The sequence below is a fragment of the Lynx rufus genome, unplaced genomic scaffold (genome assembly GCF_022079265.1).
Source record: "Lynx rufus isolate CCGP_SWC_20201006 ecotype Redwood Valley unplaced genomic scaffold, mLynRuf1.p SCAF_31, whole genome shotgun sequence".
NCBI lineage: Eukaryota > Metazoa > Chordata > Mammalia > Carnivora > Felidae > Lynx > Lynx rufus.
This window is the reverse complement of record NW_025814847.1, coordinates 3,653,678-3,669,243: the sequence shown is the minus strand read 5'-3', so window position 1 is coordinate 3,669,243 and position 15,566 is coordinate 3,653,678. Positions and strand designations below refer to the sequence as shown.

The window sequence follows — 15,566 nt, the reverse complement described above, 5'->3', positions numbered from 1 at the left end:
GACTCATGTCTCTCTCTGTCTCAGAAATAAATAAACATTAAAAAAAATTTTTTTTTTTAAGACAGAAAATACAGTCTCCTACGTTCAGTAATTATCAAGGAAATTAAAGGTAAACAGCGATGCTTGTGTTTTTCAAACGAACAGTGGACTCAGTTGATGCAGTAAAAGCTGGGCCTTCTGTGTCAGGCCATGAGCTAAGCTGTGCTCCAGTGAGAGGCGCCCCAATCCCAGAGCAAGAGCCTCAGTGCCCGGGGGCACCCGGCTGACCCAGGCAGGGGACTGTGCGACTCTTTTTTTTTTTTTTTTTTAATGTTTTTGTTATATTTTTGAGAGAGAGAGACAGCATGTGAGCAGGGGAGAAGCAGAGAGAGAGGGAGACACAGAATCCGAAGCGGGCTCCAGGCTCCGAGCTGTCCACACACAGCCCGACGCGGGGCTCGAACTCACGGACCGTGAGATCATGACCGGAGCCGAAGTCGGATGCTTCACCTGCTGAGCGCCCCAGGAGTGTGCGACTCTTAATCTCAGGGTCGTGGGTTTGAGCCAGAGATTACTGGGCACAGAGATTACTATTAATTAATTGATTGATTAATTAATAAACAAACGAAAAGAAAAAAAAGTCTCAGTGCCAGACAGTGGCTGTCTCTGTAGGGTGCTACCGGCCGGTGACTGGGCTCAGGACACGGGTCACACGGCGGGTCCCAGGCTGATGGAGGCTCCAGGGCTGTCGTCGCTGCTCCCCCTGGAGCACAGATACCACACCAGGGAAAGGAAGGCTAGAGAATCACAAGCGGGACTTCTGTTGCCTGAGCCCGGAGGTAACTTGCTGCGTTTCCACTCCCGTTTCCGTGGCCGGGCCGGTGGCACGGCCCCGCCTAACTGCACCAGGCTGGGAGACGAAGCAGAGTAAGTGGGGGGGGGGGGGGCTCTGCCCCAACCTGTTTGGCACTTGGAAGGCCACACGTGGTCTGTGTCACCACCTTTCCTCCAGGCGTCCCCACGGCTTACCTCTCCCTCCTTGTCAGTGCTGAGATGTCTTTTCCGCTGGGAAGCCCCTCCTGATCACGCTATTTAAAATTGCAGCCGCCCCCCCACCCCACCCCCGTGCGTCACCCGGGATGTCCCTTGTTCTGCTCTTTCCGTTTTCCTGAGTACTTACTGCTTTGGACATACCGGAGTATCTTCCCCCCCCCCCCCGCCACCGTCCGCTCCGTGAGGACACTGATTCAGGTTGGCTTTGTTTACCGTGCGTCCCAAGTGCCTGAGATCGCGAGGCCACGGAGCGCGTGGCAGTGTAGCGTGCCACGTGGCCTCGCCGTCTCAGGCACTTACTAAATATTTGTTGAAGGACTGAATTTCTTAAAAATACTTGCCGCTGGCAAGGCTGCGGTAAGACCAGCACTTCTGTGCCCTTTCGGCGGAACTACAAATTGGTGCAAACTGTCGTTTTAAGTCAACTTTCAATTTGGGCGCAGCGTCACATTTACAGAAAGGTTGCAAAAGCAGGACAGAGAGTTCCCGGACAGCGCTCCCCGGTCTCCCCGAGGTTAGCGCCCCGCGTTGCTGCGGTCCATCTGTCAACACGAGGAGACCAGTATTGACCAACTCAACTCCAGCGCTCAGTGTCACCGGTGTTCCCGTTAACGGCCCTTTCTTCCCGTCCCAGGATCCAGTCCAGGGTCCCACACTGCATCTGGCAAGCCGTCCTTCTTAAACGTGTGTGTTCCCCGCAGAGAAAGCAGTCCTCTTATGCCTCCCTGGCGGAAAGGCGGTGGACGGGTTTCACAAGACCCGGCGAGGGCGGGTTCTGTTGATTCGCAGGAGTCAGGCTGGGCTCCTTTCCGGACTCTGGACGGCTGACCCCGGCGCGCACCCCTTCCTCTCGCCTCCTGTGCCCTCTTTCTGTGAGTTGGTGCAGGTTTCCTGGACGCTTGGCTGCAGGTAAGGAGAGCCTTTATAAAGTGCACACCCTGCGAAGCAGCAACAGTCCAAGGCGATACACACGGCACGCGGATCTAGGTGCCAGGACGAGTCGGGAGAGCGGTCTTGGTTAGCAGCAAGAGAGGAACGTCAAGCAAGACGTGACGAGAGGCTTCCAGGCTTGTCTGGGGCGGAGCGACTTGACCCGGGAGAGGTGACGGTCTGACACCCCCCCCCCCCCCCGCCCCGGGACCCCGGTGCCAGAAGCTGGTGGCCGTCTCTGCAGGGTGCTGCCAGCCGGTGACTCAGCCCCATCCGGCTTCGCTTCCTGGGTGCCGCCCTCAGAGTTCAGAATTCAAGTTCCCACGGCCGAGGGGAAGGAAGTCTGAGTGTCTGCTCTGGAGTCCTGAGCCCAACGTCCTGGTGGGAGGCAGTTCCGCTGTCAGCCCCACGGCTGCGCGGAGGGAGGGGGATCAGCTCCCCAAAGGAGGAGACCCAGAGAGACCGACGCCGACAGGCAAAGGGTTTGTAACACAGCATTCGTCTGCCAGAACATAAAGCATCTAGATGGTTGTGGTTTCTTTTTAAGTAATCTCTGCGCCCAGTGTGGGGCTTGAACGCACGACCCTGGGATCCAGAGTCACACGCTCCACCTACCGAACCAGCCGGGCACCCCTGCTTTGTCTCATTGAATGTGGGAGGCGCGGGGGCACCTGGCTGGCTCCGTGGGTTAAGTGCCCAACTCCGGCTCAGGTCCTGATCTCTCGGTTGGTGGGTTTGCGCCCCGCGTCGGGCTCTGTGCGGACAGCTCGGAGCCTGGAGCCTGTTTCGGATTCTGTGCCTCCCTCTCTCTCTGCCCCTCCCCTGCTTGCGCTCTGTCTCTCTCTGGGTCTCAAAAATAAACATTAAGAAAAATATACGGGAGGCTGTTTACAATGTAAATAGAAAAAGCAGGTTATAAAATAAGATGCATAGGGTGGTTCTAATTGCAAACACGATTGGGAGAAGAGACATCAAAATGTTACAAGCGGTTATCATTTTGTGACAGTGTCATGAATTGTTATGGGCCCTTTTTTGCTTTGTAAATATTTCCCAAACTTTCTACAATGAATATGTAATTGGGAAACAGCGACAATAATTTCATTTATTTATTTTTAAATGTTTGTTTCTTTTTGAGACAGAGAGACACAGAGCGTGAGCAGGGGAGGGGCAGAGAGAGAGGGAGACCCAGAATCCGAAGCGGGCTCCAGGCTCCGAGCCATCCGCACAGAGCCCGACGCGGGGCTCGACCTCAGGAACCGTGAGATCGTGACCTGAGCCTCTAGATCTGAAGTCGGAGGCCCAACCGACTGAGCTCCTCGGGCGCCCATATTTTTTTTTTTTTTTAACTTTTGGATTTATTTTTATTTTTCTTATTTAAGCAGGCTCCACACCCACGTGGGGCTCAAACTCACAACCCCGAGACCAAGAGCCGCACCTCCACCGGCTGAGCCAGCCCAGCGCCGTCGGGCCGACATTTTTGTGAAACACCACAAACGCTAGTTACTAGAAAAATGCAGCGAAAAAGTCCCGTGAAATACAAGCTCCATCTTTGCTCGGTAGATTCGGGGGTTAGGCCCCTGCCGGCCGGCTGTAAGTTTCCGAGCGCTTGGTCTCAGGTTCTGCGTGCGGCTGGGGGCCAAGAAGGAACAGCTCGTGGGGCCCGCGGGGAGCTGCCGCTCTGGAACAAGGGACGCTCGTCCTCAGCGTGTGCTGGCTCTCCCCTTCCTGAGAGGGACGGAAGCTCATCAAAGTAGCAGCACAGACACTCCCCCCCCCCCCCCCATTCTAGTCCCCGAAGACGGCCGCCGCCGAGTTCCCCGGGCATCGTCCGGAACAGCACACACGGGGGCCGCTTTTCACACCAGTCCGCTCGTGTGTACTCGTCGTCGCCGTTGGCCGTGCCATGTCCCGTCGTGGGGCTGCTCTGCCCCCACGCACAATCCTTGCCCCATCCAGGTGTGTTCGCGGGAAGCATCCCCTGCTGGGTGTGTGCAATTACAGCCTTAAAAAGTAACCGCTTGGGGGCGCCTGGGTGGCTCCATTGGTTGAGTGACGTTAGCTCAGGCCGGCTCACGGTTGAGGGGTTCGAGCCCCACATCAGGCTTTGCGCTGTCAGCTCAGAGCCTGCTTTGGATTCTCTGTCTCCTTCTCTCTCTGCCCCTCCCCTGCTCCTGCTCTCTCTCTCTCTCTCTCTCAAAAATAAGTAAACACTAAAAAAAAAAAGTACAGCTTTATTGAAATATAACTCACATACCATAAAATGTACCCTTTGAAGTTATGAAATCAAGTGGTTTCACTATGGTCAGAATTGCAGCCTTTAGGGGCGTCTGGGTGGTTCAGTCGGTTGAGCGTCCGACTTTGGCTCAGGTCACGATCTCAAGGTTCGTGGGTTTGAGCCCCGCGTCGGGCTCTGTGCCGACGGCTCAGAGCCTGGAGCCCGCTTCGCATTCTGTGCGTCTCTCTCTGCTCCTTCCCCGCTCAGCTCACACACTGTCTCTCTCTCAAGGATAAATAATAAAAGATTTAAAAAAATTCATTTGCATGAGCATCTTTTCATGTGCTTATTAACTAATTGCATATCTTTTTTACAGAAATGGCCACCAAAATTGCCCATGTAATTGGGTTGTCTTTTTATTTTTGAAATAAGTCCCTTACAAGATAACACAATTTGTGGGGCGCCTGGGTGGCTGTCGGTGAAGCATCTGACTTTGGCTCAGGTCGTGATCTCGTGGTTTGTGGGTTGGAGCCCCGTGTCAGGTTCTCTGCTGTCAGCGCAGAGCCTGGAGCCTGCTTCGGATTCTGTGTCTCCCCTTCTCTCTGCCCCCCCCCCCACCGGTGCTTCCTCTCTATCAAAAATACGCACTAAAAAAAAAAGACAAATGATTTGCAAACATCTCTCCCTTTCTGTGGGTTGTCCTTTCTTTTCAACTTTTTTAAAGTTTACTATTTTTTAGCGTTTATTTTTTTTTTTTGAGAGACACAGTGTGAGTGGGGGAGGGGCAGAGAGAGAGGGAGACACGGAATCCGAAGCAGGCTCCAGGCTCCGAGCCGTCAGCGTAGGGCCCCAACACAGGGCTCGAACTCACAAACTGCATGATCATCACCTGAGCCGGAGTCTGATGCTTAACCGAATGTGTCACCCAGGCACCCCTAAGATAATTTATTTTGAGGGCAAGAGAAAGCATAAGCAGGGGAGGGGTAGAGAGAGAGGGAGAGAGAGAATCCCAAGCGGGCTCAGTGCTGTCAGCACAGAGCGCAACGCGGGGTTCCATCCCACGAACCGTGAGATCATGACCTGAACCGATCTCAACCAACTGAGCCACCCAGGTGCCCCTGTCTGCGTTTTCCTGAAGGGGTCCTTTAAAGCACAAGTTTTTGACTTTGCTGAGGCTCCAGTGTATCTAATTCTTGCCACTGGTGCTTCTGGTGTCTTCAGAAACCATCGCCCGATCAACGTCATGCAAATTTACGTTTCCTTCTAAGAATGCTATAGTTTTAGCTGTTACATTTTGGTTTATGATCTGTTTCAATGTTGGTTGGTATACGGTATGAGGTAGGGGTCCGGCTTCATTCTTTTGTACGTGGATAGTCAGCTGTCCCAACACCGTTTGGTAGAAAGACCTCTCTTTCCCCATTTCTGATGTTGTCAAATTGTCCCTGAAGAGAGCGCACTCCCCCATAGGACCTACGTGCCTCTGTGTCACATTGGCCATTGACAGGAAGACAGTGATGAACCGGGGCGTGTCAGGGGCCACCGGGAGGGTTGAGCAGTGGGCTCGAAAGAGGACGGCACGAGAGGGTGGGCTGAAGGAAGTGGAAATGTTTCTCTCAGATAAGACACGAGGTGGGGGAAGGTGAGCCCCGAGGGGTGGGCCCGAGTTGAGAGCCCTGCTCTGCCCCTTGCCGGCTGTGACCCAGAGCTCCGAGCCTGGGCTCTGTCACCTGCCCGACAGAGGGTGGGGGCGGGGCGCTCCCCTCTGTGGAGTTGCTGTGAGAAGTGCCTGCAAACAGCCCAGCCACACAGGCCCTAGTGACAGTAGCCACCGTGACGAGCCAGCGCGTGCTCCACGCGGCTGAGCCCACGCGGCTGCCGGGGAGCATCACGGTGGCACCCGGTGCTGGAGCCGTCGGGCGAGTGTGAGCTTTTCAGTGACGGCTGACGGTGTGTGGGAACCCGGATCCACTGTGTGTGTCACTGTCACTCAGAGTGAGGCAGTACCGCCAGTCTCTGCTGTGACACGTTACGGGAAGGAGACGATGTGACAGCGAGACAGATCCTGAGTGACGGAGCGGAAGACAGACCCGCCAGGCAAACCGGGGGTGCCCAGCAGGGGCTTCTGGGCGGGATGTCAGGGCGGGTGCCTCTGTACTGTTCCCTCCTCCCCAGGCTTTGTCCCTGTTCCCGGACAGCAAGGAGGAAAGGGGGGGGCTCTTGTCGCGGAAAGGGGGTTTTGCTCAGAGCACAGGGGCTGTAGCACACGTGAGCAGCTGTGGCCAGAGCACACGAGGAGAAGCTGCTGGAAGTGTGTGCGGAGCGGGTGGGGCGCAACTAGGCCTGGTTCCTCCTCCTCTTGGCTTCTGCCTCCAGAGCTGCGATAAAAACAGCACCGAAACCCAAGCACTCCTTCCCCGTCCCCGTGCCCCGGGGCAGGCGGGAGAGGAACCAACCCTCGTCTCGTTAAGCTTTAGGAGCTCGGCCAGGTGGGCGCTTCGGGGGCTGCGGTGAGGACCCCCCCCCCCGCCCTGCCCCCCGGCTCTCCTCTCCCGGGCAAGAGCCGTCTCAGAACCCAGAGACCTGCTCTGCAGGAAATGAAGCAGGGGGGTGAACTGCACATGTGCGGGTGACGGCTGCTTTTATTCAAGTGACATCAGGGGCAGACGGACAGGAAGTCGGTGGACGTGGGGGAGAGACAGTGGCAGGGACAAGAATGCAGGGACAAGAATGCAGGGACTGGGACCGCCCGGAAGGGTGAGCGAACAGAGGGAAAGACGCTCTTCGTGCCGTAGGAAGGGGACAGGATGAGTCTGAAACACGAACGGGGACCTTCCTGCCCCCCACCCAAGGCGTCCTGCGCACACGGTGGGAGGGGCGTTGGGACTGTTGGGAGATGGGAGATGGCAATGCCTTCTCTGAGCTCAAAGAGATGAAGGGGTACACCCAGGAGGAGGGCCACACGGTGACCCCCAGTGCCGGGGGGGGGGGAGAATAAATATCCTCGGAGCGGGACTTGAGGCGGGGGGGGGGGGGGGGGGTGGGGGGTGGGGGGGGGGAGGGAGGAGGGAGCGGGAGCTGGCTTTGGGGCCTGCAGGGAGCAGGGAGGCAGAGGCGGCCAGGACAGTGCTTGCAAATATCGGGGTGACCGCGGGAGGGCAGCAGCGGGCAAAGAGCAAGGGCCTCGGTGGGCCAGGGTGCAGGGCCCAGGTCCCGGCGCTGCGGTCCGGCGGGGACACCGAGGGGCTCTGGGGCTTATCGGCCACACGGCCAGCCTCTGGGCGAGGCTCACTGTCGCCAGGGAGCCTCCGTGTGGCCCGGTGGGCCAGCTGCTCCAGCCGGGTGGGGGGAGGGTGATGCTCTGATGCTCCCGGAGCTCGGCCCAGCCCTGAGCCCTGGGCACCCGCAGGGCTGTGAGCTAGTGTTAGTGTTGAGACCGCAACCTGGCAGGGAAGAGGGGCTTGCGGAGCGGCCCCTGCCTCCGTCACTTCCGCAGCAGTTTCTTGTTGAGGAGGAAGATGAGAAGGTTGACGTTGACCTTGGCCTTGTTGAAGAGCTTCATAACAGCTACACCTTCGTACTGGAGCTGCAGGAGGTCCTGGGGGGAGGGCAGGGGTGGGGTGCGTGAGGGCTCCCGGTGGTGGCCCGGCCAGTCTACACAACCCTCACGCCCCCGAGCCTCCCTCGCCCACCCAGGGGCACTGGCCCTCAAAACCCCAGTTCACAGATGAGGACATCAAGGCCAAGAGAGGCACAGGGACTTGACCAAATGTCAATTCGAGCAGAGTCAGGGCTTCAAACCCCTTCTCTCATTCAAAAGGCCAAAGGGCAGAACAAAAAGACGTGGGTTTAAAGTCACTGCTTCCTGGGGCGCCTGGGTGGCTCGGTCGGTTGAGCGTCCGACTTCGGCACAGGTCATGATCTCACAGCTTGTGAGTTCAAGTCCCACGTTGGGCTCTGTGCTGACAGCGCGGAGGCTGCTTGGGATCCCCTCTCTCTCTCTCTCTCTCTCTCTCTCTCTCTCTCTGCCCCTCTATAGCTCGTGCTCTCTCTCTCAAAATAAATAAACCTAAACAAACAAACAAAATCACAGCTGTCCTGAACACTGGCCTGTCTCAGGCTGCGTCTTGTGTCAGCCTCAGAGCCTGGAGAACAGGGGTCACGCTTCAGGGCTGTGCAGAGGGCCGCAGGGCGGCGTGTGCGAGGTCCCAGACACGTGCTGGGACATCAGGACTCATCCGCTCTGACAGTGCCCGCCAGCTGCACGCTCTGTGCTTGGCGGTGGGGTCTGGGCCAGGGCCTGGGGACAGAGGCGCTCGGGCCGCAAGACCCTCACCCTTCTGTTCAGGTGCTGATGGGCGGGGCGGGGAGCTGACGTCCTCCGCGGCTGAGAGGAGCGAGGCGGGCCCACTGTCCTCAGGCGGGCACCCGAGCCAGGCCGGCGGCTTGGGGCCCCTGGGGGGCCTCTCACCTGGTAGTGAAGCTGGAACCGCTCCACGTCCACACCCAGGAACCGGGCATTGACTTCGAACTTCCCTGCCTCGTCCCCAGGGCTGATGTCAAAGATCACATTTCTGAAGCTTTCAGGGACAGGATTCAAAACGCGGACTCAGTGCTTCCTTCCAGGGCCCTGGCCCCCCTCCTCCGGAGCCCAGACTTCCCGTCAGCACTCGCGGGGCCCCGGCTGCCTCTGTCTTCGGCGTGCCTAGCCCTTACGGCTGTCCCCTCCTCCAGGACGGGTCCCTGGTGCCCTCCCCCTTGGGTGTGTCCGGGGCTGTGCCGGACCACGTGCGCTGCCCTTGGCTTTCTGTCCGGAGGTGTCCCGTCTCCCCATCACCCTGCAGCCCCTCCAAGGCGGGGCCATGCTGGGGCCCGGTGGGGGTCTGACACTGTGCCCTCCGAAGACACGTACTGAGAGGTGGGAAGGCCCTCGATCTCCAGCAGGACCCCCTTGTCCAGGAGCTGGGCAGCAGTGTAACGGAGCGACGGCTTCTTCCCTTTCCCGGAGCTCCTGGTTTAAAAAAGGGCCCAGGGAGTTCACGGAGCCGGGTCTTCAACACCAAAGACCCCAGTTCTCCCTGTGGTGGCCGACTCAGGCCCCGAGGCTCTGTGAGGGGACCGAAGGCCAGAATCAGAAAGGGACCCTGCCGTCCCGGGCAACCTCCCTTTCAGGGGTCACGTGGGCAGAGGTGAGAGGTCACGGGGAGCGGGAGGGGGCACCCACTTGGGGCGGGGGGCCAGCTGGTCCAGGCAGGCCCGGATGTACTGGCTGTAGTGGTCGCCCTGCTCCTCGAAGAAGGTGGCCTTACTGTCCAGGCCGCGGAGCGTGGCCCCCAGCTTCACCAGCTCCGCCTTCCGCCTCTGCCGGCAACGGCGCTGGTTGCGGATGTCCTGGGGTTGGGGGACAAGGGAGGTGGAGTTGCCCCCTGCGACGGGAGCGCCTCGGGGCCTGGCGGGCCCACAACAACTCCCTGTGAGGGTCTCCGGGAGAAGCAGGAAGAGGGAGGTTTCCCAGCTGCTTTTCCAACGAGGAGGAGGGTCTCGAGGATTCCAGCCCGAACCCTCAGGGCCGGGGCCTCGCCCCCACCGAGGAGTCACGGTTTCAAGACTCCTGGTCTTTCAGTACAAGAGCGGCCTGAGTAACGTTCCGACCTCGCCTTCAAAACGGACCCTCTGGCCGAGCCTTGGCCTCCCCCGGCTGGTGAGGATCTGGGCGGACACGTGCGGGGGGGGGGGGGGGAGGGGCGTGTCCCGAGGCGCCCCGGGTCGCTACCTTGGCCAGTTCGTCCACCAGCCCCTGGTAGCCGTCGCTGGCGCTGACCAGCCCCAGGCCCTCCAGCCGGCGCAGGTTGCGCAGGACGCGCCGACGCTTGTCCGCCAGCGGCAGGAGGGACTGCGCGGTCAGCGAGCGGTGCCGTCGCAGGGGCTCCGGGGTCTGGCTCTCACGGGCCCGGCGCCAGCTCGTCAGCCGCTCGTGGGCCGCTTCCTGAGGGGCAAAAGAGCTGCAGGGATCCGCCGGGCCGCGCCACTCCGCCCCCGGGCTGGGGCGGACCCCAGCTCATCTGGGGCAGGGGTGGGTGCGGTGGGGATGTCAGAGACGGGCGAGGGCCTCGGGGGTCCCCACAGGGGAGCAGGGGCCCAAGGAGACCGGGGCGGAAGCCGCAGCGGAAGGGGTTCTGGACACACACCTCCCAACACCGCGATGGCTCCAGGGTATCTGGGGCGCCCCTCTCCTCCATGCTGTGCTTTGGGACCTGCCCCTACGGGCCATCCTCACCTTCCCTGGAAGGCCCTCAGCTTAGTCTTTGCTGCCGGGGGCCCAACCGGACCTCCGCCCAGTACCTTCTCTGCCTCCAGGCCTCAGGCGGCCGCTCTCCCTGCAGGATGCCTACCCTCCAGCGCCCACTGGGGTAGCTGCGCGATGCCCCTGAGCCGCCCCCCCCACAGCACGGACATCAGGGCCTTTGGGGTCCCTGCAGAGCTCACTCTTGCTGCAGGGGGAGCCGGGACGGGGGTGCTGTTCTCATTCCTGGGGGGCACATCTGTCTGCTTGTGGAGCCTGGGTGGGTCTAGGGGAGGAAACGGGCGGTGCCAGGAGCGGGGGATGAACAGACCAGACCTGGAGCTACCCGGCCACTCACCTGCTCTCTAGACGCCGGGAGGGACAGCATCTCCTCGAGGGACTCCCCAGGCTGGAACTGCATGATGTCCACCAGCATCTGCTTGGTGCTGCAGGAGGAGGGGAGGGACAGGGAAGGGTCTGGGCCCGGGGCTGGCCAGGGGCTGAGGGTGGGTGCACCCTGCCCCACGTCATGGCTGCCAGGGACCTTGGGAGGCCAGGAGAACAAACGAGGAGGGAGACCCCGGGGTGAGATGCAGGGCCTGAGTACGGAACCCCCTGTGTGCACACACACCGGGCCGCCTCACCCCTGCCCTCACCCCCGGCCCCCTGCCAACAATGCCCTCCCACAAACTGTCGTCCTGAGTCCATGAGCTAAAGGATGTGCCTCCTCCTGTGGGAGACCTTCCCCAGCTCAGGTGTCCCTTCTCTGAGCTCTCAGGGTGCCTGACGGCCACCTTCCTCTTGGTGGCTCTGGCTGCGTGCTCATGCCTGGCCCCGCCCTGCTAGAAGAGCGATGGCAAGACAAGGCCAAGGGCCCAGCTCACTGGTTCACTGGGCAAGTGGGTGGGGAGGGGCCGCCCTGCCAGCGCGGGACCGAGGCGGCGACTTGGCTCCTCTTCTGCCCAGATGGCCGGCCAGCCCTGCGGGGCGCCCCCCTCGCTTTCACAGGACCGGGGGTGGAAAGCTCCCGACCTTCTCTCTCGGTAGGACACCCACCCCGGGTCTCTACACTAAAGCAGGGAGACCATCCCCGACCTCACGGTTGTCCCTCGGGTCAAACGGTCACAGCGCAGAAACACACAAACGTCAGGTGTTACCAACACCCCCGCTCTCCCTCGGCCTCAGCTCAGCACAGAACAGAGGCCGAGGTGGACAGCGGAGGCCCGGCGAGGGCAGTGCCGGTGAGCCTCAGGGGGACCCGCCCGAAGGACAGGAGCCCAGGAAGACAGTGGAATGGCCTCGCCCCCCATCCGAGCAGGGGCCGGGGCTGGGGCCACCTTCACCCACCTCAGAAGCAGGCTCCGGGCACTGGCATCGCCGGGGTCCGTCTCCAGCCCTTCAAACTTGTTGGCGAGCGTCAGGGACACCTCCAGCTTGCTCGGGTCCAGGCTCCTGTCCGCGGCCACGCCCTCCCCTGAAGTGGAGGGAGGGATGAGACGAGCGTGCCCCATGTGCAGACAGCCGTGCTACGTGCCCGCTCTGGGCACCTCTATGCCAGGAGAGGTGGGTCCACCGGGGGCAGCACCCACAGGACGGCTCTCATCCATAGAGCCCAGCCTCCCGGTTCCTGCGGATGAACCTCTGACCGACACCCTCTACCCAGGTGTTGGGGCTCCCAGCTTTCGATGTGTCACCACCCCCAGCCTGAACTTCCACCCCTGCAGGGCCACATCCTGTCACTCCATGGGCTCAAGGCCCTGTCAGAGAAACCCTTAGAGACTCCAAACGGACCCGTATTCATCCACACCGCTCTCCCACGATTTGATTGGCCGTTCGCACGCTGGCACTGGGTCCCTCTACTGTCTGTCCCCTTTCTTCCTATCAGTCCAGGTCCCTGTGTCCATCTCGGACCAGAGGAAAAGGAGAGGTGCTGTGTGGACTGGCTTTCCGGCACGCGTCCCTGACTATGGAACTCCGGAGAGAGCCTGCCGGCCTGCCATTCAGTCTGTCCGTCCCTCCCTCCCTGCAGGCCCTCCCCCCCCACCCGCTGCCGGGCCCCCTCGCCAAGGACGGTGCGCACCGATGAGGTCAGGGATGGTGGGCAGCTCCCCCAGGTCCTCCAGGAGCTCGTGCAGGGGGTCGCAGTGATCGGGGGCAACCGAGTCCTGGTGCTCCAGCAACAGCTGCAGGTGGAAGGAGAGAGCAGCTACAGATCCAAGCCAGACCTTCCTCCGAGGGCCGCCCACGCCGCCCCCCCCATCCCGCCCCGCCGCGACCCCCGGCCGCGCCCCTCACCCTGTGCGTGCTGACCAGCTCCCCCACGGTGATGTACACCACGGGTTTGGCCACAGCCACCATGTCCGAGTACTCGTCCATCGCAAAGCGCTCTTCTGGCTCCGGCACCTGGCAGGCTCGGCAGACGAACCTCCTGTCTCCAGAGGAAGGGTGTGGGAGAGGGCGGGCGGCACCCCCACCTGTTCTGTGCGCCCCCGCGGGGCCGCCCGGCCCCCCTCCCGGTGTCCCCTCAAGCCCACTGCCCTGGACGGCCCTCCTCTGTCTCCACCGGGCGATGCTTCCAACAACCCACGCTCCGGCTCCCTGACCGCCACGCCCCCGCCGTGCCGCGCTTCCCCCATGGCCCAGACGGGGGAGGGGGGGCATGGCAGAGGACGAGAGCAGGAGAAGGGGACAGGAGGGACAGGGTGCCGGGACGGAGACCTGAACTTGAGGTGCGTCTCCTCCAGGTAGTCGTTCAAGACCCGCAGGTGCCGGCTCTCCCCGCGGAAGGCCTTGCCGGCGGCGGCCTGCTGTAGGACTTGGGCCACGGCCCCGAGCGCGTGGCGCTGGGGGGCGGCCAGGGCACCGCCCGCCGCCACGGCCACGATGTCGAAGGCGTCAGGGGCCACGACGGCAGGGTTCAGGAAGCGGTAGAACAGGAGGTTCCCTACCACCTGAGGGCAGAGGAAACCGTCCCAGAAGCGTCCGGGGGTCCGCCCTGGCAGCCCCTGCCCCGCCCCCCAGCTCCCAGGCTGGCGACCCGCTCAAGGTCACGCGGCAAATGCTGGGCAGGGGCTGGGACCGGAACCCAGATCCCCTGGGCCCGTGCGGGGCTGTCCGGCCTCTTAGCTCACGACCATGCGCCTTTCCGCCCGCCGGCAGAGGCCCTGCTGGTGAGCCAGCGTGGAGATTTCCCCGCTTGATTTTTACAGCGTCGGGGCTTCTCTCCATTTGTCTCAGTCGGGGGTTCACCAGCAGGGCAAAAGGGAGCTCGCGAGTCTGGGGAGGGGACACTCGCCTTGTAGACCTCGTTCTCTGGGGCGTCGGGGAACTTCTCTGCCAGGGTTGTCTTCAGGACCTTAGCAACGTACCGCATCCCGTACCTGCGGACAAAGTGTGTGTGAGCCGCGGTCCGCCCGTCTCTGCCGGAGCTCCAGGCGGTGACCCCTGCTACTCACGGCCCGCTCCCTGCCGCCCCCTCCCCGGCCCTAGCGTCAGTGCCCAAGGACCAGGGCCCTGTCTCCCCCTCCCCTGCCTTAGTGTCAGTGCCCAGGACCAGGGCCCTGCCGCCCCCTCCCCTGCCCTAGTGTCAGTGCCCAGGACCGGGGCCCTGCCGCCCCCTCCCCTGCCCTAGTGTCAGTGCCCAGGACCAGGGCCCTGCCGCCCCCTCCCCTGCCCTAGTGTCAGTGCCCAGGACCGGGGCCCTGCCGCCCACTAAGCTTGCAGGCGGCCTTCAGCCTGGCCCGAGACCCTCTTCTTTGCTCCAGTCTCCCCTGGGGAACAGCCCAGGTCCCGATATTCACTTTGCCTCCCCCCACAGAAGCACCTTCAGCGTGGACCTGGGGTGTGGGGCACTCACAGCCAGAACCCTGTCCCAGGACAGCCTGGGAGGCTCTGGGAAGGCCAACCTTGTCTGTCATCACCGAGCACCCGGGAGGGGCTGGATTGGAGGCGGGGCCCGAGGAGAACAACAGATGGGGGCTTACCCCACCCCCTCCCCCTCGCCGACTCCTTCCCTGGTCTGGAAGATGGAGATGGCCATTCTTGCCCTCCCTCTAGCTCAGGGATTTTGTGAGGATCAAGTGAAACTATGTCGTGGAGGTAACGTACGATGACAGAACAGTGTTCAAATGTGTTAGATTCTATTATCGTCACTGTTCCTACCACAGATGTGCCACCTACTAATTTAACCTATTCCCGCCTCCTAGAGTGCTGGACACAGACGTTTACAGCTCGCCTGGCCTGGCCCTCTTGAGGTCCCGTGCCCGGGCTGGGGCGCGGTGATGCACTTACGGAATCTGGTCCACAGAGGAGACGATGGCTGCAAGGAACTTGTCCGTCACGGCGAGGAGGCTGCGGAGGGAGATGTCCAGCCGTCTCTGGACCTCGGGGTGGCTCAAGGCCTGCTCTGGAGTGACGTCATAGGGGAGGTGGCTGTGGGCAGAGAGAGACAAGGTATCAGCCAGAGCCCCTCCCATGGCCTCCCCTCCCGAGTTCCACCCTTTGAACCCTCCATCTAACAGGATTGCGCGTGCGTATACCTACACACGCGCTAAGGGCGGCCCCGCGTGCTGGAGGGGACCAGGTCGGAATAAGAGAAAGGACTCAGAGGGAATGGAGCGAGGTGGGTGGAAGGCGAAGGAGGAGAAGCTGAGGGCCCACGGGACGGACGAGGAGGGACGAGCGGACGACCACAGTCTGCGTGGACTCCTCAGCGGGGCCGGAGGCAGGGCCATCCCTCAGCTAGTCTTTGGCGGTTGGGGCGATCGGGAAACGGCCTCGGCCTTGCAGCCCCAACACGCAGGCCCGTGTGCCACTGGAGAGGCCGCCAGCGCGGGCGGCTCCTCGGCGGCCCCCTTCCCAAGGACCGTGCCCCCGAGTAGCACCCCCAGTCTACAAGGCCGACCAGCTCTCCTGCCACCTCGCTTGTCTATCCGCCTGCAAATCTGGGTGCTCAGCTATCCCCCATCGAGGAGGCGTCCGTACCCCAACTCCCGGCAGGTCGGACGGGCCGCTCTCAAGCAAGCACCGACACGCCAATTAAACACGTTTGCACGTTCACCTGTGTTCATTCTACACCCGGGTCCGTGTCATTTACATCAGTTCCACGTT

General features: G+C 61.6%; 1 protein-coding gene across 1 annotated transcript in view; it reads right to left on the bottom strand.

Moving 5' to 3' along the window:
* Nucleotides 1-6,798: 6,798 nt before the first annotated feature.
* The window catches only part of IQGAP3 (IQ motif containing GTPase activating protein 3), a 36,499-nt gene continuing 27,731 nt past the window's right edge, over nucleotides 6,799-15,566 (bottom strand). Inside the window, exons 27-38 of the mRNA XM_047092980.1 lie at nucleotides 14,748-14,888; nucleotides 13,753-13,837; nucleotides 13,176-13,408; nucleotides 12,753-12,885; nucleotides 12,538-12,640; nucleotides 11,805-11,931; nucleotides 10,816-10,903; nucleotides 9,948-10,160; nucleotides 9,399-9,565; nucleotides 9,087-9,185; nucleotides 8,646-8,754; nucleotides 6,799-7,772 (exon numbers count right to left, since the gene is read on the bottom strand). Of these exons, the coding sequence (XP_046948936.1) occupies nucleotides 7,659-7,772; nucleotides 8,646-8,754; nucleotides 9,087-9,185; nucleotides 9,399-9,565; nucleotides 9,948-10,160; nucleotides 10,816-10,903; nucleotides 11,805-11,931; nucleotides 12,538-12,640; nucleotides 12,753-12,885; nucleotides 13,176-13,408; nucleotides 13,753-13,837; nucleotides 14,748-14,888 (1,612 nt within the window). The 3' untranslated portion in view covers nucleotides 6,799-7,658. The remainder of the gene's footprint in view (nucleotides 7,773-8,645; nucleotides 8,755-9,086; nucleotides 9,186-9,398; nucleotides 9,566-9,947; nucleotides 10,161-10,815; nucleotides 10,904-11,804; nucleotides 11,932-12,537; nucleotides 12,641-12,752; nucleotides 12,886-13,175; nucleotides 13,409-13,752; nucleotides 13,838-14,747; nucleotides 14,889-15,566) is intronic.